Raw genomic sequence first — 26,024 nt, forward strand, 5'->3', positions numbered from 1 at the left:
ATGAGGTGATATCCATAACTTCGAGGCCATTGTAAACTATATTGTTTATTGGCGATGAGATGATAGCCAGGGTCTTCATTCTAGGCTGGAGCAGTTGATTGGGCTGCTGGATAATGTTCAAATCTCGGCTGGTGCGGCTCGGTGGAAGTGGACTGCTGATCCGACAGGGAACTTCTCGGTTAAATCGGTAAAAAAGTTGCTAAAAGATGATCTCAGTCAGGTTAATGGATTTGTTTTCGAATGGAGCAAGTGGATTCCGGCCAAAGTTAATATTCATGTGTGGAGGATGGAGTTAAATAAAATCCCAAGTGCAGATGCATTGAAGAAAAGAAATGTGGTTATTGTCGATTCGACGTGCCCTCTTTGTAGCTCGGAAGAAGAATCAGTCGACCACCTGTTTTTAGCTTGCTTCGTTGCTTCGAACGTATGGAATGGAGTTAGCTCTTGGTGTAATATCCCTAATATTTTTGCGTTTTCCCTTCATGATCTCCTTTCGATTCATAGTAACATCGGGATGTCGGAAAGGAAAAAGGAGGCGGTTAAAGGTATTATCATAATCGCTTGTTGGAGCATTTGGCGTGCAAGGAATAACCTCAAATTCTCAAGCTCGTCGGCTAGAATTGAAGATAATATTAGTGAAATAAAGGTTTTAAGTTTTCTTTGGTATTCGAATAGAACGAAACACAGGGATTTAGATTGGAAGGATTGGTGCTCATTTGTAAATATGTAATTATGTAGTTTGTTTGTCGGCCTGGCTTGGGTCGTCGTTTTTTTGTTAATGAAGTTTACCTTTCAAAAAAAAAAAAAAAACTGATAGCCAGGGTTAGCTCTGGGCTAATGTTTGATTTTAAATAAAATTTTGTATTTAAAAAAAGTGTAATGCAAAATATATTATATTTTTAATTTGGACTTGTGTTACTATTTTTAAAGTTTTATCGGTGTCATTTGAGTGTCCGAAACACATATCACACATAAAAAATGAGTATTGAATACTATATAATGTTAGTGTCACGTAAAAAGGAGTAACCATTAAGATTATTTGTCTTGATGATAAGACAGCATAGAAGATCGATATGCCATGTTGTAAAAGCACCCACAATAAAAAAGGCTAAAAATGCTAAAAACTAAACTGTGTCCAAATAACTATCATATCATAAAAACACTCATCAAAAAGTCTATATGTACGTGGAAATTGCCAGTAGACATTTGGAAACTTGACATTGGTGTGGTAGAGAATAGAGATTTGTGGAAATTGCCAGTAGACATTTGGAAGCTTGACATTGCTGTTAGTGGAAACTGGAAAGTACCAACTTTGTTTCAATTCCCTCTTCCTTGTTTATGTTAAGAGCAAAGCTACTAGAAAACTCCCTTTTGAGATGCTATGAAATAATGAACAATCGTGGTAACAAATATTCCAATTCCCTCTTCCTAGTATATAATGCTTAGTTCTTGCCACTGTGTAGTATGGTTTTATTTTCTATGTCGTCATCTCAGCGTCATATCAAATTTCACTTTCTTCCACTACATGGGGTGTGGTCAATGGTTTCACATTCCTTTGCCTCGTCATTTTTATTTTTTAAATACCAGATAATAAATTTATTTTTAATAATTATAAAAAAAATTATATATACACACACAAACATTACATAAAGTAAATAAAAAATTATATATTTTTGAAAACTTGATCCTTGTGCTCCTCACGGTATTTTTTTTAAGTGAGTAGTTCAATATATTGGTATCACTTTCTCACTTTTATGGTTGTTCCATATGTTGTAAATACTACAAAATTAACTGACCTTCATCTTCATTTCACGGTAATTCGAGATACAAGTATCAACAGTGTGATATGATTTCATTTCATCAAACAATGGAACTTCAAAGTGACCGTCTCGTGAAAGCCATCAATCTTTTTATTGTTTCTGGCGATCATGTCTTGCAATACATCGACCCAAGCACGAGCCAACGCTTCTTCTTCATCAGAAGTCCACTTTTGAGGACCATTACTTCCAACGGCTTTCCCACGTGCTCGTCTACGACGCTCTTTTACGGGTTTGGGTTATGTCTCCGGTATTGCTTGGGTTTGAGAATTGGGTTGGGAATCAGTTTGGGTTAGTGGAATAGCAGTATCACCATCGGCATAGTTTCAATTAGGGGTGAGCAATAACTGAACCGTTAACCAAACCGAACCGAAAACTAACGAAACCTAATTGAAATTAACCGAAAAACGAATTAACCAAAAACTGAATTAACCAAAAGTGGGTTATCGGATTTTTTGTATCCTCGATTAACTAGAATAACCTAACCGAGCAGAACCATTTATATTTTTGTATATTTCTAGCTTGAGTTAATTACTGTTTTCGTCCATGTGGTTTGTCAAAAATCACTATTTCAGTCCATTAGTTTAAAAATTGCGATTTCAGTCCTTGAGGTTTCACTTTAGTAACCATTTCAGTCCACCTCGTAACCATTTCAGTCCCTATACTTAACATAATAATGGATTGAAATGGTTACGAAAGTGAAACCACAGGGACTTAAATGGTTACTAAAGTGAAACCTCAAGGACTGAAATCGCAATTTTTAAAGTAATGGACTAAAATAGTGATTTTTGATAAACCACAGGGACGAAAACAGTAATTAACTCTTCTAGCTTTTATGCCTCAATTTCATGTTTAGGTTATGTCTCTAGTATTGCTTGTGTTTGGGAATTGGGTTGGGAGTCGGTTTGGGTTAGTGGAATAGCAGTATTGCCACCGACATAGTTCCAATTAGGGGTGATCAATAACTGAACCGACGAAACCAAATCGAAACTAATCGAAAACCGAATTAACCAAAAACTGGTTATCGGATTTTTTTTTTGCCCTCGATTAACTGAAATTAACCGAGCCGAATCATATATATTTTTGTATATTTCTAGTTTTTATGCCTCCATTTCATGTATTGTATTTAATGTTTTATACCTTCATTTCATGTATTTATATCTCTATTTCATTTATGTAAACCTCCATTTCATGTATTTATACCTCCATTACATGTATTTCTAAGCAAAAACTTTAGCCCAAGTTTGATTTTGATTATTAACCGAACCGAACCTAAAACCGACAAACTAACCGAATAAACGGAAAAACGATTAATAAATAAAGTAGATTAACCGATAACTTCGGTTTCGGTTAATGCTAATAACCGAACCAAATCGTGCACACACCTAGTTCCAATAACCATACTGTGGCCTGATTGAGGGAGCGGTACATAATAAGCTTGTTGATTTAGGTCATAATTTGGTTGCGAGATGGTATCCACCATGCGTTGCTGTTCGGGTCCATTTATTTCTCATTCTCTCTCACAACCTCTACAAATACATGCACCTAGTCAAGGAGTTTTCTACCCTATATCCCATACAACTCGTCATCCATGTTATAAATACACATCAAATAGATTACATTGAGTTTGATCTAACTACAGTTGGTTCATTTGACCATGTTGTATCTTCGTCCATTTTTAGATATCATCTCGTTTTAAACGAATTTCCAAACACACATGAAAAGAAGACAAATCATGTACATACGTAAATAGTAAAACAAAAGCGAATATCATCAAATGATTGTTAACTAGTAACGAATCTCACAATTTACTAAAATATTATTTTCTCACACACGAAGTCCCAACTAGACAATATTTCTTGTGACTTTTTTTTTTTTTTTTTTAATTCTAGTGATTACTTTTAGAGTTAATTACTATTTTCGTCCCTGTGGTTTGTCAAAAATCACGATTTCAGTCCATTAGTTTAAAAATTGCGATTTCAGTCCCTGTGGTTTCACTTTCGTAACCATTTCAGTCCATCTCCGTTAACCCCATCCATTTATTCTGTTAAGTACACGTGAATTGACCATAATGCCCTTATTAATAAAAAACAAAAAGATATCTAAATGAGTTAATTACTGTTTTCGTCCCTATGGTTTGTCAAAAATCACTATTTCAGTCCCTGTGGTTTCACTTTCGTAACAATTTCAGTCCAGTCTCCAAACACCGTCTATTTTACCGTTAAGTTTTTAATGAAATACCTAAATTACCCTTGTGTTAATTAAATAAAAAGCCATGGAAATTTAAAAGATTGTATTCTATGACCCACTTGTTAAAACACAACCCCACGCTACCCCACCCCACTGACCACTCCATCCTTGCTCTCATTTCCGGCAAAAGTTTCCGGTCATCATCTCCGGCATCACAACCCCACCCTCTTATGTCCAGCGACCCATTACCCCACCTCAATTAATATCTTCCTAGCAGCATTAGTTAACATAATAACTTTGAAAAATAATGCTTACCTGGACATTTTCTCATTCTAACATCAAAAATTAAAATTTTGGAACCATATATGTAAAAATAGTACCAGACTTCTACTTCTACCGAAGCTATGGTGGGTCGAACCCTACGATCCAATTTAAGTCCATATGTCATACAACAATAAAATCATATAAATCCAATAATAAAATCAAATAAGTTCATATTTAATTAACACAAGGGTAATTTAGGTATTTTATTAAAAACTTAACATTAAAATAGACGGTGTTAAGAGACTGGACTGAAATGGTTACGAAAGTGAAATCACAGGGACTGAAATCGCAAATTTTAAACTAATGGACTGAAATAGTGATTTTTGACAAACCACAGGGATGAAAACAGTAATTAACTCATTTAGATATCTTTTTGTTTTTATTAATAAGGGCATTATGGTCAATTCACGTCTACTTAACAGAATAAATGGATGGGGTTAACGGAGGTGGACTGAAATGGTTACGAAAGTGAAACCACAGAGACTGAAATTGCAATTTTTAAACTAATGGACTGAAATAGTGATTTTTGACGAACCACAGGGACGAAAATAGTAATTAACTCTTACTTTTATATTACCTTCCCCATCTTTAACTTTTCCGGAGTTTTGATCTTCTCATGTATGGTGTACACTTTATTTATTTTTTGACGAAAAAATTCTTTAATTCATTGTCGTCTGTATATATTGAACCCAATATCTCATTCTTCCAAACCCAAGTGTTTAAAGGATTTATTTTGCCAATGGACCATCACCCTATTGGTTGGTGTACACTTTAATTAGTTTCTCTTAGCCTACATATTCGAACTCAATATACTCATAACTTACTGTTTGTATTCTAAAATCTAAGTCATTATATGGTCTTTAATTGGTAATACGTTTCTAAACATTAACATAATCAATTTCTCTCATTATCTTGGCCATTTGTATAACAGACGTTTGATTAATATCTAGTTGGTCTACATGAAATGTTAAGAACGGATGACCCTATTTTTCTTATATTAAACATCAACATGTTGATCAACATATCTTTTTAATGATGTTTAGAGTTTAAAGATTTGTTATTCACACTGGCTTGATAACCTCTACTTATATTATATTTGTATTTTATGAAATAAAAGGCCATAATTTTGTTTCTGGGAGAATATGAGCTCTCATCTCACTCTAATACCACATAAACATATGAAAAATCAAACTAATGATATCATGTTAGCTAAATATTTTATAGAGTGAATTTCAAGGATTGTCCTTTATCTTTATACCCATTTTTAGGCGTTGTCCTTTATGTTCAAAATTGACGAGTTTTGTCCTTTATGTTTTCATATAATACACGTTTTGTCCTTTAGGCTTAACTCAATTAGTTTTTTCAGTTAACTTTGGTCATGTGCTTTGCACATGAGGGCATTTTTGTCAATTCAAAGGTTGCAAAAGCTTTGAGCTATAAATCTGCCGTTGAACTTACCTTTGAATTGACAAAAATGCCCTCATGTGCAAAGCATATGACTAAATTTAACTGAAAAAACTAACTGGGTTAGGCCTAAAGGACAAAACGTGTATGATATGAAAACATAAAGGACAAAACTCGTCAATTTTAAACATAAAGGACAACGACTGAAAATGGGTATAAAGATAAAGGACAATATATATAAATGAACGTTACCGAGGATTATGTGAAAATATAACTCAACTGAAAGAGGTCACATGGACATGCATTTCGGAAGTGACGTAATTTTAGGCTCAACACTCACGACTGGCATAAAAATCGTTATTGACCGATAAAAATCGTCATTGGCGCTTTTTGGCTTAAAAGTGTTATTAGCATTGCTATGTGTCATCTTATCATTGGTTGAAGTGTCATATTTGAAATTTAGATTTAAAATCCATTGAAAACATACTTTTGTGTTGTCACGTGTTATTTACTCATTGGTTGAAGTGTGCGGCCGCATTAGTTTGATACATACCTCTATTTGCGTATTTGCCCTGTTGGGCGTCCTCATACAAAACAATAACTGATGTCGTATCTTATTATGCTAACATTGTTTGATAAATTTTATATATACAATTTAGGGGGTGTTTGGGATTGCGTTTTCAACCTGATTATTTGATTATTGTGTTTTGAAATCGCAAAAAATCTATTTTGAGTGTTTGGTAAAAAATTAATAAAAAGTGATTTTTTACGTTTTGTATAGTTCAAAACGTGATAATCCATAAGTAGGTCACCCCTTGCTGCAGGAAAACGTGATAATCCAAAAACTGATTTTTTACGTTTTCACTTATTTATTTTTTTAAAATATACATACTTGCCAAACACTCAAATAGTTGATTATCTGATTTTTGTGATATCAAACAACATAATCAAATCCAAACAATGTTGATTATCTGATTATTGTGATATCAAACAACATAATCAAATCCAAACACTATCTTTCTGCAGCACGTTTTGTTACAGCTAATTATCTGATTTTAATTATTCAAAACGCATAATCTATTTTCAAAACTCAACCCCAAACACCCCCTTAATTACAAATGATGAATAGTAACTCAACGCTTGTAAATTTGCCACACATCACTATAATTAAAATAATTTTTATTTATTTTTGTAAGTTTTAGTTTCACTATAGTTCTTTCGTCCATTAACCTTTAAAAAAACTATTTATGAAGCTGTGTTTCATTTTATATCTCGATATTATGATTTTTTTAATTAAAAACAGAGTTGAATCAAGAATACTATTCTTTTTGTATCCGAAGGTATATCGAGTACCAAAATGTTACAAGGCAAACCAATACTAACCGAGTAACTTTAATAGTGGTATCCATATCTTTATTTTTGTTAGGATTATTGGATTTTATCACTCTTAATTATTGGGTATTGGCCGTTATCACCACCAACTATCATTTTGACTCCCACCAGTGGTGGAACTAAAAGAAAAATTCAGGGGTATCCCAAAAAGCGTTTACCTAGACATGTCTTTTAGAATTCAAGGGTCCTATGCGGCTAGTAAAAATGGGTCCTTAAATTCTTCTTTTACCTAGGTCATCCATGAGAATTCGAGAGCCCTTAGCGGCCTTATGCGACTAGTATATATATATATACTTACTAGGTCACAGACTTGTGTATCATACAATATAAATAAAAAATATTAAACAATTAGTAATAAGAGTTAGAAATTATAATATGATGTTTTGAGATAAGATAAGACACAATTGAAATTATGTATTAAATAAAAAAAAAACATTAAACAATTAGTAATAAGATTTAAATACTTTTTACAAATTTTATAAATAATATTGAGTTTGTGATAAAAAAATTCTTTACAACAAAAAGAACCGAAACTCGGTGTCCTTTAAAATCTACTAAAGCATGTAGTTTTATATGATTTTTCAATATTAGAAATTCTAGGTTTTAGTATGAATATCTTTATTTTTAATTTCATTATATAATCGCAGTTTAAAAAATTTCTTAATCATATATCCATAGAAACATATAGATTAAACATTCAAATTTTCTTCATGTTTATATAATATTTCTTTACATTTGAAAATAAAAATCTATTAAATCACATATTTCAAAGAGCTATTTTAATGTTTTTTCTATATTATTTACACTTTTAACTTGTTAAAAAAAGCCAGCGTACAGTAAAAAAGAAAATAAACTAAATGGTTAAAATTTTATCTAAAAAAATCTATTAAGTTATATATCTCAAAAGAACTATTTTAATGTATTTTCTATATTATTTACACTTTTACCTTGTTAAAAAAACTATCGTACACTTACACTGAAAAAGAAAATACACTAAGGGGCTGTTTGGTAGCCTCTGAATGATCATTAAGAGGCTACCTCTTAATGGAACCATTAAGAATTTTACCAATGAGAAGGTAGAAAAACGTGATATGTGATGATTTACCTTTCAGATGTTACCTCTTAACCATTCAGACTTGAGGTTACCTCTTATTCATTCAGAGGTTTTAAACCATTAAGAGACAACATCTGAATGGTCATTAAGAGGCTATCAAACAGCCCCTAAATGGTTAAAGTTTTGACATGACTTTTGTCTTTTCTAGATTTACTTTTTTCTTTACATTCAATGTTCCAATTCCCAAGTACCAACTCTTATTATTATATTATTAATTAAATATTAATAATACTTCATCTTCATCATTCTTGTATGATTTGCAACTTTACAATTTCCATTATCGTAAAATTTCCCATTCAATCGACCATGAAACTTCATTCTATTTTATCCTCACATACACTCAGGGGTATCCTAACGTTTGTTTAGAGGTATCCCATAAATAAAACAGAGATTAAAAAAAAAAGACATTGCATTACGCCAAGAAAGTTGAGGGGTATCCCGGGCTACCTCTCGCCAACCTATAGGTCCGCCCCTAACTCCCACCACTTCCAACTTAACACTTACACTGTGTTCCAGAGTTTCATTAAAGGAAATAAAAGAAAGGATTTAAGAGGAAATAATTTTTAATTGTGTTCCAGAGCTTTGAGAGAAAAGAAGAGAAAATGAGAGGTTTTTTGCCTAAAATTAATATTTCCAATTTGGAAGGAAATTAAGAGAAAAGAAAAGAAAATGAGGGAATCCTTTCTTTTCTCTCTTTAAGTTAATTCGGGAACAGAGCGTTAGTGTGTTGTGTCACCCCGCATGTGAACATTTCTTAGTGTTTGACTAGTCTTATTGGTGATATTAGGGTAACATTTTGTGAATTACTAATGACTACAGGTGTATTTGCTTCTAAATAACAAAAGAGGAGCAAAAAACCACTCAACCTGAGTGATAAAATACACAAAATGTTAAGTTAGGAGTGGTGAGAGCCAAAGTAAGGGTGTAAGGGGCACTCACCTCCCCTCTTTTACGCCCAACCAATCAACTAGTGCCACGTCAACTCCCCTTTTAAACTCCCCTAACACCCCATTTTGATGGCGGCACTCCCCTCTTAGGGGAGTTGGGTTTTTTTTTTTTTTTTTTTTTTTTTTGTAAAATTATGCATATTTATAAATTAAAAAAAATATTAATAAAAATAAAAATTAAATAAAAGACATTTCATTAAATTAAAAAAAAATACATTCAAACTAGAAAAATAAAAATTACATTCAAAGTAGAAAAATAAAATTACATTCAAACTAGAAAAATATAAAAACAAACTACTCGTCGTCCGAATCAACTTCAAGGTGAGGCAGATCTAAACTTCCGAGATGCTCAACGAGATCGTGTTTTAGTCTCCAATGCGTGTCTTCGTCAATGAGCTCCGTATAAGCTGTATCATCGAAGACGGGTTCGACTGGAGGATCTTGAATATGTACCGGTGCTATCGCCCTTCCGTCGTCTTTTATAATCATGTTGTGTAAAATAAGGCACGTATACACGATGGACCTTATCTTTCTCACCGTTTTCGAACGCATTGGACGATTTAGTATTCCCCACTTCGCCTCTAACACACCAAATGCCCGTTCCACATCTTTTCTTGCGGCCTCGTGTTGCCTCTTGAACTTTTTTTCATTCGGGTCGTGAGGATATGGAAAAGACTTCACAAACACGGACCAGGTAGGGTAGATCCCATCAGTAAGATAATACCCGCGTTTGTATAAGTGGTTGTTCACTTGAAATGGACAATTTGGCGCCGTTCCGTTTCGTTGAGCAAGAAATAATGGAGATTGTTGCAGCACGTTGATGTCGTTTTGTGAACCCGCCGGGCCACAAAAAGCATGCCAAATCCACAAATCTTGAGACGCCACCGCTTCTAACATAACCGTCGGGTATTGATGATCGCCTCTCATGTATTGTCCACGCAATTCTGTGGGGCACATTCTCCAGACGAAGTGTGTACAATCCAGACTACCCAACATACCAGGTAGGTGATGCCTCTCCTCATGAGCCTGATACAATAGCGCAACGTCGTGGCTCGTTGGTCTACGTAGGAATTCACCGGCATACCTTTTACAGACCGTCTCGCAGAAATATTCAAGGCACTCACGAGAGGTCCTTTCAGACATATTTAAATACTCGTCCCCCTCGTCTGGTGGGTTACCGGTTGCAAGTTGTTTAATCGCCGAAGTAACCTTTTGCAACGGCGTGAAACTTTTCTTCATTCTCCCGTCTAAGCCTTCTTTAAACCACTCGTCATACGCTTCCACGTCACTAACAATTTTTAGGAACAAAGACTTGGACATACGAAATCTGTGAAGAAAAGTATCATCATTAAATTTTGGATTTTCAACAAAATAATCGGCCATGAGTGTCTCATGGCCTCCCTCACGATCTCGACGGACAACTTTTTTTTACTAGACGATGCCGTGTCTAGTAGCTCCGCTTGTTGGACGAGATTTTGGAAGAAAATTAAGCTACCATCGCTTGACGATGCATCTCCATCGTCGGAAAGTCGGGTAGGGTAGAAAGAAACGGAAACTTGGAATCCATTTTTGTGTTGTATTTGAAAGATTTGAGAGTTTGAGAGTGGTGGGTGTGGTAAAAAATTTGATTTAGGTTGGTTTAGATTTATATTGTTTAAAAAAGTTGATTTTTTTTTTATAAAATGGACCGTTGAACAACAGTCCAATGTCGAACATCGTGCCAAACCAAGCGGTGACTCCACACCGATCCCCATCACCGATTCGGGTCTCCGCTTTGATGGCGACGGTGTTCCCGATCGGTGACTAAGGTCACCGATTACCTCCCCGAGTGGCGCCCCGTGCACCCTAATAGTTGAGAGTGATAACAGCGAATACATAATAGTTAAATAGTTAAAGGTGATAAAATCCGATAAAGTTTTAAGTGCACGCCTTGGACAACTCATATACACACCTTGTCCACTTTTTCTTCTTGATAATCTCCTCTGCCTATCTCTCTCTCTCTCTATACCCCGCCTGATAACCCCTCTCTCACACAATCACTCTGCTTTGCTGGCTTCAAGCTCCCCCCAATTCTTAATTCACTCATCATCATCAACAAGTGCTGTAATTTCTCCCACTCTTCATTCTTCAACCAAAAGTTTCTTCCAATTTCCCTCTCGATTTGATTCCTTCCATAGATCTAACTCAATTCACCTTCAGATCATCTTCAATTTCCCCTAATTTATTCTAATCGAACAAATTAGGGCTTTATATCCTCTTATCTTCTGTAAGTACACTATTCAATTACATTTTACTATGTATCTTTTTAATTTTGACGACTCCTATTTAGGTTTTCATTTCATTTATTTAAATTTCATCTGTTGTAATAATCATATTTCATATATATTTTATAATTTTGTAGAATTATTATTGAGATCGAGATTGAGGTTTGACTATTTCTATTTGACTGGAATTAGTTAATTTTGAATATTAATACTAAAATTAATAATAATCAGATTTGTTTCATTTTCCTTCTGTAAATTTCAAGTTTATAGACTGTTGTAATCATAAATTATGGTATATAAATTTATTTAATATTTGTTAGAATTGTTTAATTTTGTAGAATTCAAGATTGAGGTTTGACTGGCATAAGTTGATTGTGAATATCAATAATCAGATGTGGATAATTGGAAGAGGTGGTTTGATGAGATGAGGGATGTTACCAGGGTTGATGAACTATTTTTGGGCTTGTTTTCGGCCTCGGTGGGGGAGATATGTTTACAGTGGTGAATCCAGTGGTCGGCAGGACGGGTTGTTGTGGTATAAGGATTCAGGGCATCATGTCAGTGGGGATTTCTCCATGGCTGTAGTTCAGGCTAATAATTTGTTGGAAGATCAGAGCCAGGTTGAGTCAGGGTGTTTGAGCTTGCAGGAGTCCGGCCCGTATGGGACTTTTGTTGGAGTTTATGATGGGCATGGTGGTCCCGAGACGTCGCGCTTTATTAATAGTAATTTGTTTCAGCATCTCAAGAGTAAGTCAGTTGAGTTTGATAATGTTGTATGTAGCCTGTTAGGGATACTCATCATTGTGATGACTTAGCGGGCTTTACGTGACATGTTTAACCCTAATGGGCCTAACCTTGATTTTAGTGACTTTAGGGGCTCATTAGGTTAGGCCTTTTAGGGCTAGTCATTGTTACAATGACTCAACGGGTTTAAGCGGATTTAACCTGACTTGTTTAACCCCAGTGGGCTCAACTCTGATTTTAAAGAACTTTATGAGCACATTAGGGTTAGAGTTGTTACAATGGGTCAATGGGCTTAACCGTAATGAGCTTTACATTAGGGTTAAGTTCATTAGGTTAAGCCCGTTGGGGTTACGAGTCATTGTTACAATGACTCGATGGGTTTAAGCTGATGGTTTTAACCATAGTCACATAATTCGCTAGTTGAGGCACAATCTCCGATCCAGTTCGAACGATCCCAATCATGGTACGTTCGCGATTCAGGATCGACCCGGATCGCGATTTCGAAGTTAAAATTGGCGTTCCCAACTCATCAATTCAATTTTATTACGTGCTATCGGGATTTCGATTTGCTTGATTTCGGAACGTGTATACAAATACGTTGGAACGTCGAACCAAACCTGAAGATGGAAAGTCGGACAGAAAAAAAACAATTTCTCCCTGAAACCAGGAATAGCAGCGGTGCTTCCTGCGTTTTAAGCCTTCTAGGGTTGTAATAAGTTTAGGTCTTTTAACTTTTAGCCCCTCTATCTTTCACTAGTTCACATTTAATCCCTAAAACTTATAAAGTTCATATAAAAAGTGTAAAATTAGTTTGTATATTTTAACATTTAACCCTCTCTATCTTCACTACTTTACATTTTATACTTAAACTTATAAAATAGGACAATGTTTAACCGGTACATCGTACCACATTACATGGTACATCGTACCGGAGCGATCTGAAATGAGCCTACCCCCGACCGTACCGAATTTTAGGGACCTAGCGAATTGTGATTCCGTTCCACGTTCCCGTACCGGAGCGTACCACGAACCATGTGACTATGGTCTTAACCCTAATTTTAATGTACTTTAGTGGCTCATTAGGTTAACCCATTAGGGTTTTAATTGTTGCTACAATGACTCCATGGGCTTAACATGATGGACCATCTTGAATAAAGTTCTTTATGGGTCATGGGATATTGAATTCATCAAAGTTGTTGTTTTATCAGGGTTTACATCAGAGAATCAATCAATGTCAGTGGAGGTAATCAAGAAGGCTTTCGAAGCAACAGAAGACGGGTTTCTTTCTCTTGTAACCAAACAGTGGCCATTGCAGCCGCAAATAGCGGCCGTTGGATCATGCTGCCTTGTGGGAGTTGTGTGTGGTGGGAACCTTTACATTGCTAATCTCGGAGATTCTCGAGCTGTTTTAGGAAGACTTATGAAGTCAACCGGAGAAATTGTTGCACTTCAGCTTTCGGCTGAACACAATGCGTGTATAGAGTCTGTGAGACAAGAGCTGCACTCAATACATCCAGATGATTCACAGATTGTAGTTTTGAAGCATAACGTGTGGCGGGTAAAAGGTCTTATACAGGTAGTTATTGACCACACGATCCCAAGAATGATATTGCAATGTGTAGGGTTTTTGGTACCATACCCGATTGTGAAATCGTACTCATACCTGGTCCCACTCCATAAACTGTCGTATACTTTTATTATAATATTCAAGCCTTAAAACCTTTGCTTTCTCTGCAGATTTCAAGATCCATTGGAGATTTTTACTTAAAAAAGACTGAATTCAATCGGGCACCTTTGTATGCCAGATTCCGCCTTCGTGAACCGTTTAAAAGACCGATATTGAGCTCAGATCCATCTGTTTCGGTGCACCAATTGCAGCCACATGATCAGTTTATCATATTTGCTTCTGATGGCCTCTGGGAGCATCTTACTAACCAAGAAGCTGTTGACTTTGTTCAAAATCATCCACGTTCCGTAAGATGCTTAACTCAAAACATGCACACTTACACGTACTTCCGTTATCTTGTTTTTGTTTGACTTTTTAGAAGTCGAAATACCAACATGGATAGAATTTTTTTTAAATAAATTACTATCATTATTTATAATGTCTGCAGTACTTTTTATTTTAATATGATGTAGTTGATTCATGATTTTATTCTTTGAAATTATAATATTCAACATCAATGAAGCGATCAAATTGTTCTGTTTTGACCTGAAAAGTCAATTCGTTTTCTTGTATTTCAAGATATTTTCTAAAAAAAGACTATTTTATCCCTCCACACATAATTTTTGACTTGGAACTTCTTTAATCATTGATGCAGGGAAGTGCTAAGAGATTAGTAAAAGTTGCACTGCGGTCTGCAGCAAAGAAGAGGGAAATGAGATACTCGGACTTGAAAAAGATCGATCGTGGGGTCCGCCGTCATTTCCATGATGATATCACGGTGGTTGTGCTATTTCTTGACTCAAACCTCGTGAGTAGGGCTAGCTCGATTAGAACCCCTAACATATCCGTGAAAGGCGCAGGAATAAACCTGCGTCCAAACACACTCGCTCCTGGGCCCGCCTGACAGTCTGGTCTCTCTCTACATATCTATACTCTCTAATTTTCATACTTCTTGTATTATATCAGTGTGAATACCACCCAGAAAGAAAATCAACCTGGTGCACCCTGGTTCCATGGCTCTTAGCCTTGCCTGTTTAATGGTTGAACTGCGCAACCCCGGTGCACCATGGTTAACCGTGCTTTGAGCAAAAAAGTCGAAACTCTTAAATGTACACTGTAACCTGGAATAGCAATACCAAAACTTCACAGATGCAAGTAGTTTATTCTTTTCTTAGTTGATTACATGGATGGATCATATGGTGTGGTAGAGTTGAAGTTTACAGAAATTACCTTTTTTTTTTCCTTTTTCTGAGAACAACAAACTAACACACATTCTAAATCTATTCTTAAATTTACACCAATGCCTACAACGGGACTAAACCTTTACGCACAACACCTTACCACCTATCTACTACAAATTACTACCTATAATATGTTTGCCATACATGTTTGATCTTTGGTAGTTAAAAAGGTCTATTTAGTTTTCAAAAGTAAGTTTTACCCTCTGTAAATTAAACGATTTTTAAAACTCTTAAAGCCTTTTCACATGTTCTTCCTCGTTTATTTCTTGTATGACTTTTCGCTAAGGTTGCAAACGAGACGAGTGAATCGTGAGCTGCTCGAAATCGGCTCGAGAAAAAGCATGAAATGAGCCAAGCTTTATCGAGCCCGAGCCTAAAATAAAGCTCGTTTATTTTATCGAGCCCGAGCTTAAGGTTGGCATCTGAAGCTTGTCAGGCTCGTAGAGCCTTATCACGTCTTAGTGCAATATTAGTTTTTATTAATATTTAACAACATTTACTCTTTATTTTAAGTTGTTTAGTAAACGAGCCGAGCCGAGCCAAACTTATCTACACTTGTTTATGAGCCAAGCTTGAACCTAAAAATAAGCTTGTTTAGTAAATGAGCCCGAGTCCGAGCTTCAACGTGCCTAAACGAGTCTATCATTTCTGATATTATCTAATATATTAATTAATAGACTACAAACGAGTCGAGCCCGAGCCGAACTCGAGGTTGAGAAACTACCAACGAGCCGAGCTCGAGCTCAAGCTCTCATAAGTTAATCGAGCTTGAGCCTTCAACGGGCTCGGCTCCTTTGCGCCTCTATTTTCGCGACCTAGTATCAGTCACTAAATCACTTACGACAGCCTTTTTACGACATTCTCTCTCTTATGTCTCAACTCGCTTCTGCTCGTTCTGCCCACTGTTTCAATCATGTTTTTGGCAATCTGTCTTCGTTTGCCAGCTCGAATCAGCTCACCCTCGTTATCTCTGTCGCTTACTTGTCGGTTATCTTCAATCATCTCTTTCTAGGGTTGTAAACGAATCAAACGTTTATGACCTGTTTGCCAACTGTTCGGCAGAAAGTTCGTTTATGTTTATTTATTTAATAAATAAATGATCTTGAACAAATTTTTGTTCATTTAATTAAAGGAACGAACATAAACACACTCTTTGTAAATTTATGTCCGTGAACTTTTGTTTATGTGTGTTCATTTATGTTTGTTTTATTCGTTGATGTTCGTTTAAATTTTAATAAAAGTATATATGTTTTTATAAATATAAACATAAAATGGATTTTCTATTTCTAACTACTTAGTAAATATATATAGGATGGGGATTATTTAGGAACCACTTGTGAATACAACCAAAAATATCTTACAAAACTTAAAAAACACACAATTCTTTTTTAATTTTTTCCATTAAAAAAATTAAAATCAAAATTTTATTAATAAAAAGTCATGATTTTAATGGAAAAAATATTTTTTTAGCATTTAGTTTTAGGTTTAAGATTTAGTTTTTAACATTTAGCTTAGATGAGGGGTTTAGGTTTTTGGGGGTTTTTTTTTGGTAGGGTACTAGATTTTTACCCGTGCCGCGCGTTGCGGCGGCAATGTCGCATTAGCAACTTCGTTACACATGTTACGATGATGACATTAACGTGTGACGCTCTTGGGTGATATGACTTGTTTTAGACTTTATCACACACGTTACGTTCGTGACATTAACATGGTTAGACATAGATAAAGAAGAGTATAATGTCTCACACTTTGCGGTGTAAATTCGTAAAAGTAATTTAAACAAAAGAATTGAAATGCTGGAGAAGATGAGGCGTGAAGTTATTAAGTAGAAAAGATTGGGGTCAAAGTTGACAATTATCAAAAGTTAGAGGTCGGTATTTCACTTACCAAAAGATGTGGGTTGAATGTATAAAATATATGAAGTTGAGGGCTAGCCCGAAAAAGCCATGGTCGACACATGTTTTGTTCGTTGGTCTTTTTATCATTTAACTAAAACAACTATATAACTTTTTCGTATTTTATTTAGCTAAACAATTTAAAAAAGGGTAAATTACTTTTTGAGTCCCTGTGTTTTAGTGGTTTTAACTAGTTGAGTCCAAAAGCAAAAAGTTTAACGACCTGAGTCCCTATAAGCATTGTCTTTAACCATTTGAGTCCTTTTGAGTCCAGATTTTAACCTTTTGAGTCCAATTTTTTGGACTCAAATCGTTATAAAATAAACAAAATTGGACTCAAAACGTTATAAAATAAATAGCTAGGGACTCAGGGCATTAAACTTTTTGATTTTGGACTCAAGGGGTTAAAACCGCTAAAACTCAGGGACTCAAAAAGTAATTTACTCTTTAAAAAAACACCAATGACTTAGTGGTATAGTATTTGGTTCAACACAAAAATAGTGTGAATTTTTAAATATTTTGTACAAAAAACAAAATAAAATAAGAACTCAAGTTAAAGAATAATATAAGTAATGACTTGATAATTTATTGATTTAATGACTTGATTATAATTTATTACTGTAATTAATTAGGTGCAAGTATCAAATTTTACTAAATAAAATATGAACTCGTTACAAAAAAGAAAAGAGAAGCAAGTCATGATTACATGCACTTACAAAAAGAAATTTGAAGTAAGAGTCGAACCGTTGACCTCTTGTTAAACTAAAACACCACCAACCAATAGAGGACTTTAACATTTAGGCTCCCTTTCCATCGAAGATATCTATATATAGAAGATTGGTGCCTTTTAAACAAAAGACATGGTCACCGACCATGCTCTTTAAGAATATATAAATAGTTTTTTTTTTTTTTTTTGTGTGTGTGTGTGTGTGTGTGAGGGGGAGGGGGGTGGGGGGAGGATTTTGGGTGGTGGTGGGTAGATAGTCATCCACATTGTTTGTTTTGAGTCTATCATTTCTAATGTTTTGAGTTTAATTTAACATATTTTTATATTATTATTTTAATTTTGCAAAACGTTATTTTCTTTTTAATTGATTACTTATTTTTTTAATTTATTTTTTCATGAATAATAACTTTATTTATATAATAATATATAGTTTTTTAAAATTTTGTTATTTAATATTATAATAGTATATTTACTTTTAAGTTTAACATATTTTTATTTAATTATTTTACTTTTGTAAAACCATATTTTCTTTTTCATTTATTATTTATTTTTTAATTTATTTTTTTTCCTTAAATCATATTTTCTTGTTTCGATTAGTTTGATATTTCTTTAAGAACTTACGTTTGTTAATTTTTTTTAAGACCATAAACAATGATTTTATTTTTGTAATAATATATAGTTTTTTTAATATTTTATTATTTAATATTATAATAGTTTACTATTATATTTACTTTTAAGTTTTAACATACCTTTTGTTTTATTTTACTTTTTTAAAAATATATTTCTTTTATCATTTATTTTTTGCTTTTAGTAATTCATTTTCTTTTTTTAATCATATTTTCATTATCAATTAATTTCAAATTTCTCTAATAATTTACGTTTGTTAATTTTTTTCTAAAAACTTAGGTACGAGTTGTGTTTAATTATTTTCCTCTACATTCCGATATAAGTTTTGTTAAAATAAAATTGTATTCAAAATAGAGTATTTATTTGCTGTCGTAAAATGGTATAATGATAAACTAAACCGATTCTGACAGTTTGCCTTTCTAAACAACATGCTTCAATTTCAAATAACATTTGTTTTACATTGGCATTTGCTTCGTTTCGCTGCAACGCGCGACATCAACGAACCTAGTTTAAATAAAGAGAGAGAAATAATTAGGTGTGATAGAAGACATGATGGAAGTTGTGGGAACCCATCAAAATGATTTAAGCAATATTTTCTTCTTGGAAATAAAAGTGTCTACTTTTTGTTAAACACTTCTTTGCTTCAACTAATATATATATATTATAATTTTGAATAGAATGTTATATTTGCCTAATGAATCATGTAATATTATGATTTCGAATTTAATACTAATAAAAGAGTCTATTTATTGTTATATGACATTATCTCATAATAAAGCATTCTATCAAAATGTCATCTGATAATTTCTCATGCTACCTCAACTATAATAAATAATAAGTAAATTAATATATAGACCATTATCAACCTTAATAAATAATTCTAAATAAATCTCTTCTCCTTCAAAAGAAATTGATATATCATGATGCTTGGGTTAATAATTGTTGGACCTACAAAAGAACAGATGATATCCAAAGCCAAAACATGATCATCTGATCAATAAATAAACAGGAGTTTGATCTTAAACACCTAAATCGGAGCATCTATTGAAGACAAGCAAACATTTGATCAAAGCCTTGGAACCGTTGTTCAAGAAGAAACAACCTCTGTTAAAGGCTAAAGTCTGTTGGAGAGCAAAAGTCTGATGTAGAAGACCAAACATTTGTCTAGCCAAACAGATGTTTGGATCAAAGAAACAGAAGATAGTCCAAACAATTGTTTCGCAATGTAACAATACTTGTGTTTGTATTAGTGTTTAGCATAGTTAGGTCTGATGTAAGATTTGCACATATGTTTGCAATATCTGTGGAATCTTTTCTGTTAGAAATGTTAGATGTCACTATCAGGGTGATGTCAGCCAATCACAAACACAGCTTTCGTACTTAGTATAAATAGATCTCACTTGTTAGAGATCTTTCTATCATTACACAGCACCTTTTCTTTTGTAAAAACAAAATAGTTAAGTGATCGACTGAGGGGGAGTCTGTAGAGTCAATCTTTTGTAAAACATTTGTAATCATTTGGATTATTAATGAAAAACAGTTGTTGATGACGACTTCTTGTTTATGATTATTTATCATCTGTTATACAATTTAATATTGTTTTGATCTTAATTGTTTTATAATCACAAACCTTGTAAACTTGGACCTCAATTGGTATCAGAGCTTGGTCACGTTAAACTCGATTTCACAATCAGTTCAACAAACAAAGATCAGCTCAACAAAGATCCAATACTATTTGTTGCTCAGAGTTGTAAAGTGAAGAACTGGATAGTGTCTATCACATACTCTATTTTTCTGATAAAGAACAAAAGAAAATGGCACAAAATGATCCCCACAATACCGGCTTCAGTAATAAACCACCTATACTTTTCATATCCGAATTTAACATCTGGTAACGTAGGATGGGTCATATACTCGCTCAGCAAAAGATAAGGTGTTGGAAGTTCGTTGTTTTCGGACCATATATTCCAATGGTACCAAGTGCCGAGAACCCAAATGTGTTTGAGCCATAGAAGCTGGAGAATTACTATGAGTAGGATTATCAAAGATCTGAGCTAGATGCCAAAGCCTTCAATATTTAGGTAATGGCTCTGCCGAATGATATCTATGCTGGCCTGTTGCATTGTACCAGTGCCAAAGAGTTGTGGGATGCCTTGAAGGAACAATTTGGTGGAACAGACGATGTTATCGAGAACACTCGAGAAATCCTTAACCAACAATATGAAACCTTCACTCATATCAAGGGAGATACCTTGACTCAGCAATTTGAACGATTTTCATGTCTAATTAGTGAACTAAAGTTGGTTAATAAAGAATTTATCAAAACAACTTTAAGTAACCGATTAAGATCTTTGTCTGAGAGTGAACTAAAGTTGGTTAATAAAGATTTTATCAAAGCAACTTTAAGTAACCGATCAAGATCTTTGCCTAATAAATGGAACACTATTGCTATAGTGATGAGAATATACCTAGATTTCAAGGACATGAGCCTGACTCAACTTCATGGAAAGCTCCTAACACTTGAGAGGGAGCTTGTCCAGAAAAAGAAGCTCCACGAAACTGGCTGCCTCTAAGGTATCACCTCAAACTTTCAATGAGTTGTGTTCTGATAAATGCAATGTCACACCTGAATCAGAGGCGGAAGCACACGGTGTGACTTGATCAGTTTTCATAGCATACGATGTAAGTAAACAAACTATATGAAATAAAACATGCACGAGGTTCATCCATTACCATAATATAAAATACAAGTCATAAGTTGTTTAGCAACAAAAGACGACATAACTTAATAGATTTTACAAACTAGACTTGTCCAAAATAAAGTTTGAAAACAATAAGGCTTTGCATCTTATGTCCCATTCGAGGACGGGATATATGGATCGACGGGATATATAGATCAAACCCTTCCAAAATATGGATGATATTGACTTCTTGAACACCTTGAAGCCTAGTGACTTTCCACACCAAGATCCACTTAATTTCCTAAAATACATGTAAGTTTAAAAACATCAACAAAAGTTGGCGAGTTCTTGTGTTTTAAATGCGTATCAAATGAATCTTAAAAGCATTTGAAAGTTCGAGTATCGAAAACTGGTATGTAGAGCGTCAATGAACTTGTTGATCATTAATGTGTAGCCAGGACATTAATATGTGTGCCGACATAGGAAGCCACCAACCCGTAGACGATTTAGTACCGGTCTACCCGACTGGGACAACAAAAGCACTCCATGCGGCCACACAAGGACCCGTGAATGGGGCTCGCCCTGTACCCGATAGATCTACCCCTTTTTGTTCCTTGGTCTTAAACAAGATTAATGGTGCTTAAGTTTCAGCCTATTCGCACATGATTGAATATTTCATTCCATAGCTTAACCATACCATAGTAACATGTATTTCCCCCGAGAGTTATGAAACCGAAAATGTTTAAAAGAAAAGGGGGACATGAACTCACAAGTTTGTGTCCGTAATATGTGCTAGCAAATCGGGGTATCCAAAAGCGCATAACAACCTACAAGTGCACTAACTCCTTAGACACTTGGGTTTATGTTAAATCGTGTAAACGTTGCTCATCTTGAACGTTATTCTATTTGTATTTGTTATGTATTTGGAACCCTCGTGTATTTTAAATATGTTGGCATTTGTTTCATCTGTTAGTTTTAATATATATATATATATATATATACACACACACTTCTATTATATATATACTTTGCATTCATAATGTGTACGAACGGGCCTCGCCCTTCGTGAGTCGTCGTACCTCGCACAAATGAAAGTCCTTGTGCCACACACATGTAAGAATTCCGTGTCTCGCACGATATATGTGGGCCTAGCCCATGAGTGCCTTTGTGCCTCGCACAAATAAGAATGGGCCTAGCCCATTTGAGTCCCCGTGTCTCGCACAATATATGTGGGCCTAGCCCATGAGTGTCTTTGTGCCTCGCACAAATAAGAACGGGCCTAGCCCATTTGAGTCCCTGTGTCTCGCACGGTATAAATGGGCCTAGCCCAATAGCGTCTCCATGCCGTGTACGGGCGTAAGTTCGTTATGCGTTATATATATATTCTTCAAATATATATATATTTTAAGTTCAGTTAACCTCATTCAGGTGTACATGTATGTTCGGTTTGCTTGCGTATATTTGTTTCACAAATATATATACATATCTTTTCAATATATAATTGTTAAAAATATTTATTTTTAACATCGTATATATGTTATTGTACACGTACGATATTCTTTGTGAGTGTACACTTCAACAAGTGTTTTTTAGTACATCACTGTATTCATACTTGTATTTGTAGATTTCATCATTTGTATTTATGTCGTATTTATATGTATACGTATACCGTGTGTATACGTGTACATGTACATTCCATCATTGGTATTTATGTACGTCTTTATACGTATACGTATACCGTGTATATACGTGTACTTGTACATTCCATCATTGGTATTTATGTACGTATTTTATACGTATTTGTATACATGTACAATTCTTGTATTTTTGCAATTTCCACCAAGTGTATTTTGTACGTATTGTATACGTATTCGTATACTTGTACAATTCTTATATTCCCATATGTTTACACTTAGCGAAGTTTTACCTTATACTTTCCGAATTTCGTAGTCTTGAAAATATATATTGTCGAGTCTAAAAGTTATATTATTTTTAGTGTTTTGTTGTAGTAACCGAATATATATATATATATATATATATATATATATATATATATATATTTTCGTGTCGAAAGTTACCAAATGTCATCCGTGATATGTGCACGCTCCTTGTCGTGACACTAGGGCGATTGTTGCTGATGACGACGCTTTTATTCCGTTTGAGTGTTTATTTTATAATTCTCGTCGGTTTTGGGTATATATTATGATCTTGTCAATATATATATTTTGTATGGTTTGTCCGATGCCCGCTTGTCCGTTGTCCGTCTCGTTTAAGGGTATAATGTAAGTGTGTTTCATATGTGTGTATTTTTAGTGTCATCAACTTCCCAAGTTTATATACATGAAGGTTCATGTCCATTTTTATACCTTTGAGTATTTATAGAGATTTCATGTGTGGTGTATTCTTGTATTTGGATAGTATGATCCTAACTATAATACATACACACAATACACAAACATTTATACATATACACCCATGATAGTTATGAATATATATATATATATATATATACCCCTAAAATATATATACACTAAATAGGGTGGGAGTTGGCTACAAAGTCCATTTTTCCTACAAAGTGTAAGAAGTCATAAAACACCATAATGTCAAGAATAAATGTAACGCCCCAGAACTCGAATTATTAAGTTTGCTAGTATGCTACCATGTTTAATAAAATGAAATATAATAATTAGGTTATTAAACCAAGTTAAATGCCTAGCAAAACAAGTAAGGAAATGAGTTGGGTGACAATTGTGATCAAGTAACAAATTTGAAGGGCCAAGATTGCCAAAAATGGGAACTTGAATTTAATTAAAACGAAACCCAACACACACACTAGGTGTGGGTGCGTGTAATCGAACAGGGGGAAAGGGAAAGGGGTGCAAACCCTAATTCAGTAATTCATGAAACATCTTCAAATTAAAAGAGGAATTCAAGTTTAAATTCATGCATGAACCAAGATTCTTAATCACCTAAGTGTTCTACACACCAAGTAAGTTGAATTTTATGTTTTGATGAGAAAGGAAGTGGGTCTTGATTAATTCGTGTGTATGTATGAAATTAGGATTGTAAGAGGCTATAATCATCGTATGAGACTTGAATTATGCATGAAATTCGGATTAATTTGATGTTGTTATGTAAACCCACTTGTAAGTAATAATGTCATGGAAATGTTGATGAATTATGTGTTATACTAGTTGTAGTTTGATATGTGAAGTTAATTGTTGAATATTGATGTTATATAAATCTGATTTTTGAAAGGAGAATTAGGTGAAAACGATGAATGTGATGATCTTGATAAGAATTTGGTATGATTGTGCACAAGTTACTTGTACACTATGCTTGGAAAGTAGTACGCACACCAAGTGTTTGATGAAATGCCTAGTATAGGTTAATATGTGTTATCACTTGTAAGGAATGCTAATTAAGTAGTAATGAAGATGATCATGTATTATAAGTATGAAAAGTGCTTAGTTATGAGTGTATGTATGCTAATTGTGTTATATTTGTGACGACATGTACGGATAGGAGTCATATCAACATGGACATAAACATGGAAGGACAATGGGTCAAAGGTAAACACGGAAGCTATGCACGAACTCGGATGCACGAGGTAAGTAAACTCCTGGACTCCCTCTTTAGTAGTAAAAGAGATTAATTGTATGATAATTGTTAGAAGTTATGTTGAAATGTGTTATTGATGATGATATCAAGAAAGTAGTATTAAGTAAGTGATTTCCGAATCACTTCTTAGTTTATTTAAGCGAAGTTATGTGCTAGTTACTTAAGCATGATAACCGAAGCCTATTAAGATTTGGTTATTTAGAAGCAAAGGTTTTCGCTAAGTAGACCAACGGGTCAAAATAAGGATTTATTCAATACGGAATGATTGCATGAGTAATGACGATGGTATTATAACCGGGTAATGGGTAGAATTTCTTATAAGTACGCTAACCGAGAAACAGGGACGCGGGTTAAGGGTCAAAAGACTCGGTTGTGAGTTTTGATTAATTGGAAACAAATATCGTGTAAGGAAATTTTACTAACAAAGTGCAATTACGTATAATTGTTTGAAATGAATGAGTTTAAATGCATACCGGGTATCGGGTGGATAAACCCCATATACGGAACTTTGGATAGTGTAAAACTTTTATAGTTAAAATGTTCAAGTGAGTTTTGAGTATAAACTAATGAGTTGTTTGATAAAGATATGAACGTATCGAATAACTAGTAAATGAATATTAAGTCGAAAACGTATAAGTTAAGAATTTCCTAAATCCGGATGTTGGATTTCAAGTTCCTATGATAGAAAATCAAATTACGATCATGTGGGAAGAAAAGGGAGGTTAAACGGGTGAACGGTTTAAAAGTTACACGAGTTTTAGCGCTTACGGACAATTAAACGAATCTGCAGAAAAACGAAGGATAGAGGGGACATCGCCGACGCCCTGATGGGCCATCGCCGACGCCATGTCTGGTGTGGAATTTTGCTGACACCTTAAAACACTGCCTACGAGGTGTTTAGGTTACGTGAAAAACTACGAGGCGTCGCCGACGCCCTCCCCATGTTTAGAATGCTGAAATTTGTCATTTAGGTTGTTTTATCCACCGTAAGCTTCGATATACCAACCGTGGACCTCCCAAACTCAATTTTGATTGTTCCTTTGTTGTTTTTGGGTTAAATCCAAGTCTAAGCACTATGAAATTTTGTATATGAGTATGATGATCAAATTCGTTTAAGTTAATCAAGAATTGTATGTATGTACCTATGTAAGTATGTATGTATAAACGTATTTATGTATGTATGTAGCTATGCATGTGTGTATGAATGTACAGTGTCAGACCCCAACCGATGGCGGAATCATCGGGGCGCGGCACTAGGCGAATCAGATTGCTCAAGAGAATCCATAACAACTATATTGCGACAGTATTTAATGCGTTCATTATCCCATACTAATAAACAATACAATCACATAAGGTATCACAGATTTCTT

The 26,024-nt window shown here is 34.4% G+C and overlaps 2 protein-coding genes across 3 annotated transcripts; both read left to right on the top strand.

Annotated features, from left to right (window-relative positions):
• LOC110882104 lies at nucleotides 1–730 on the top strand. The gene is made up of 2 exons (XM_022130193.1): nucleotides 1–5; nucleotides 67–730. The coding sequence occupies exons 1-2, from the start codon at nucleotides 1–3 to the stop codon at nucleotides 728–730; spliced, it is 669 nt and encodes a 222-aa protein (XP_021985885.1).
• Nucleotides 731–11,153: 10,423 nt separating this feature from the next.
• Nucleotides 11,154–15,044, top strand: LOC110885352 (probable protein phosphatase 2C 60). Of its 2 annotated transcripts, none has more exons than XM_035978527.1 (5): nucleotides 11,154–11,454; nucleotides 11,773–12,199; nucleotides 13,405–13,772; nucleotides 13,934–14,170; nucleotides 14,518–15,044. In XM_035978527.1, the coding sequence occupies exons 2-5, from the start codon at nucleotides 11,884–11,886 to the stop codon at nucleotides 14,764–14,766; spliced, it is 1,170 nt and encodes a 389-aa protein (XP_035834420.1). In that variant the 5' UTR covers nucleotides 11,154–11,454; nucleotides 11,773–11,883; the 3' UTR covers nucleotides 14,767–15,044. The 2 variants fall into 2 exon arrangements, with proteins under 2 accessions (XP_035834420.1, XP_021988726.1); XM_022133034.2 differs by having other exon boundaries at nucleotides 11,791–12,199.
• The last annotated feature ends 10,980 nt before the right edge of the window (nucleotides 15,045–26,024 follow it).

This window comes from Helianthus annuus, chromosome 10 (genome assembly GCF_002127325.2).
Source record: "Helianthus annuus cultivar XRQ/B chromosome 10, HanXRQr2.0-SUNRISE, whole genome shotgun sequence".
Lineage (NCBI taxonomy): Eukaryota > Viridiplantae > Streptophyta > Magnoliopsida > Asterales > Asteraceae > Helianthus > Helianthus annuus.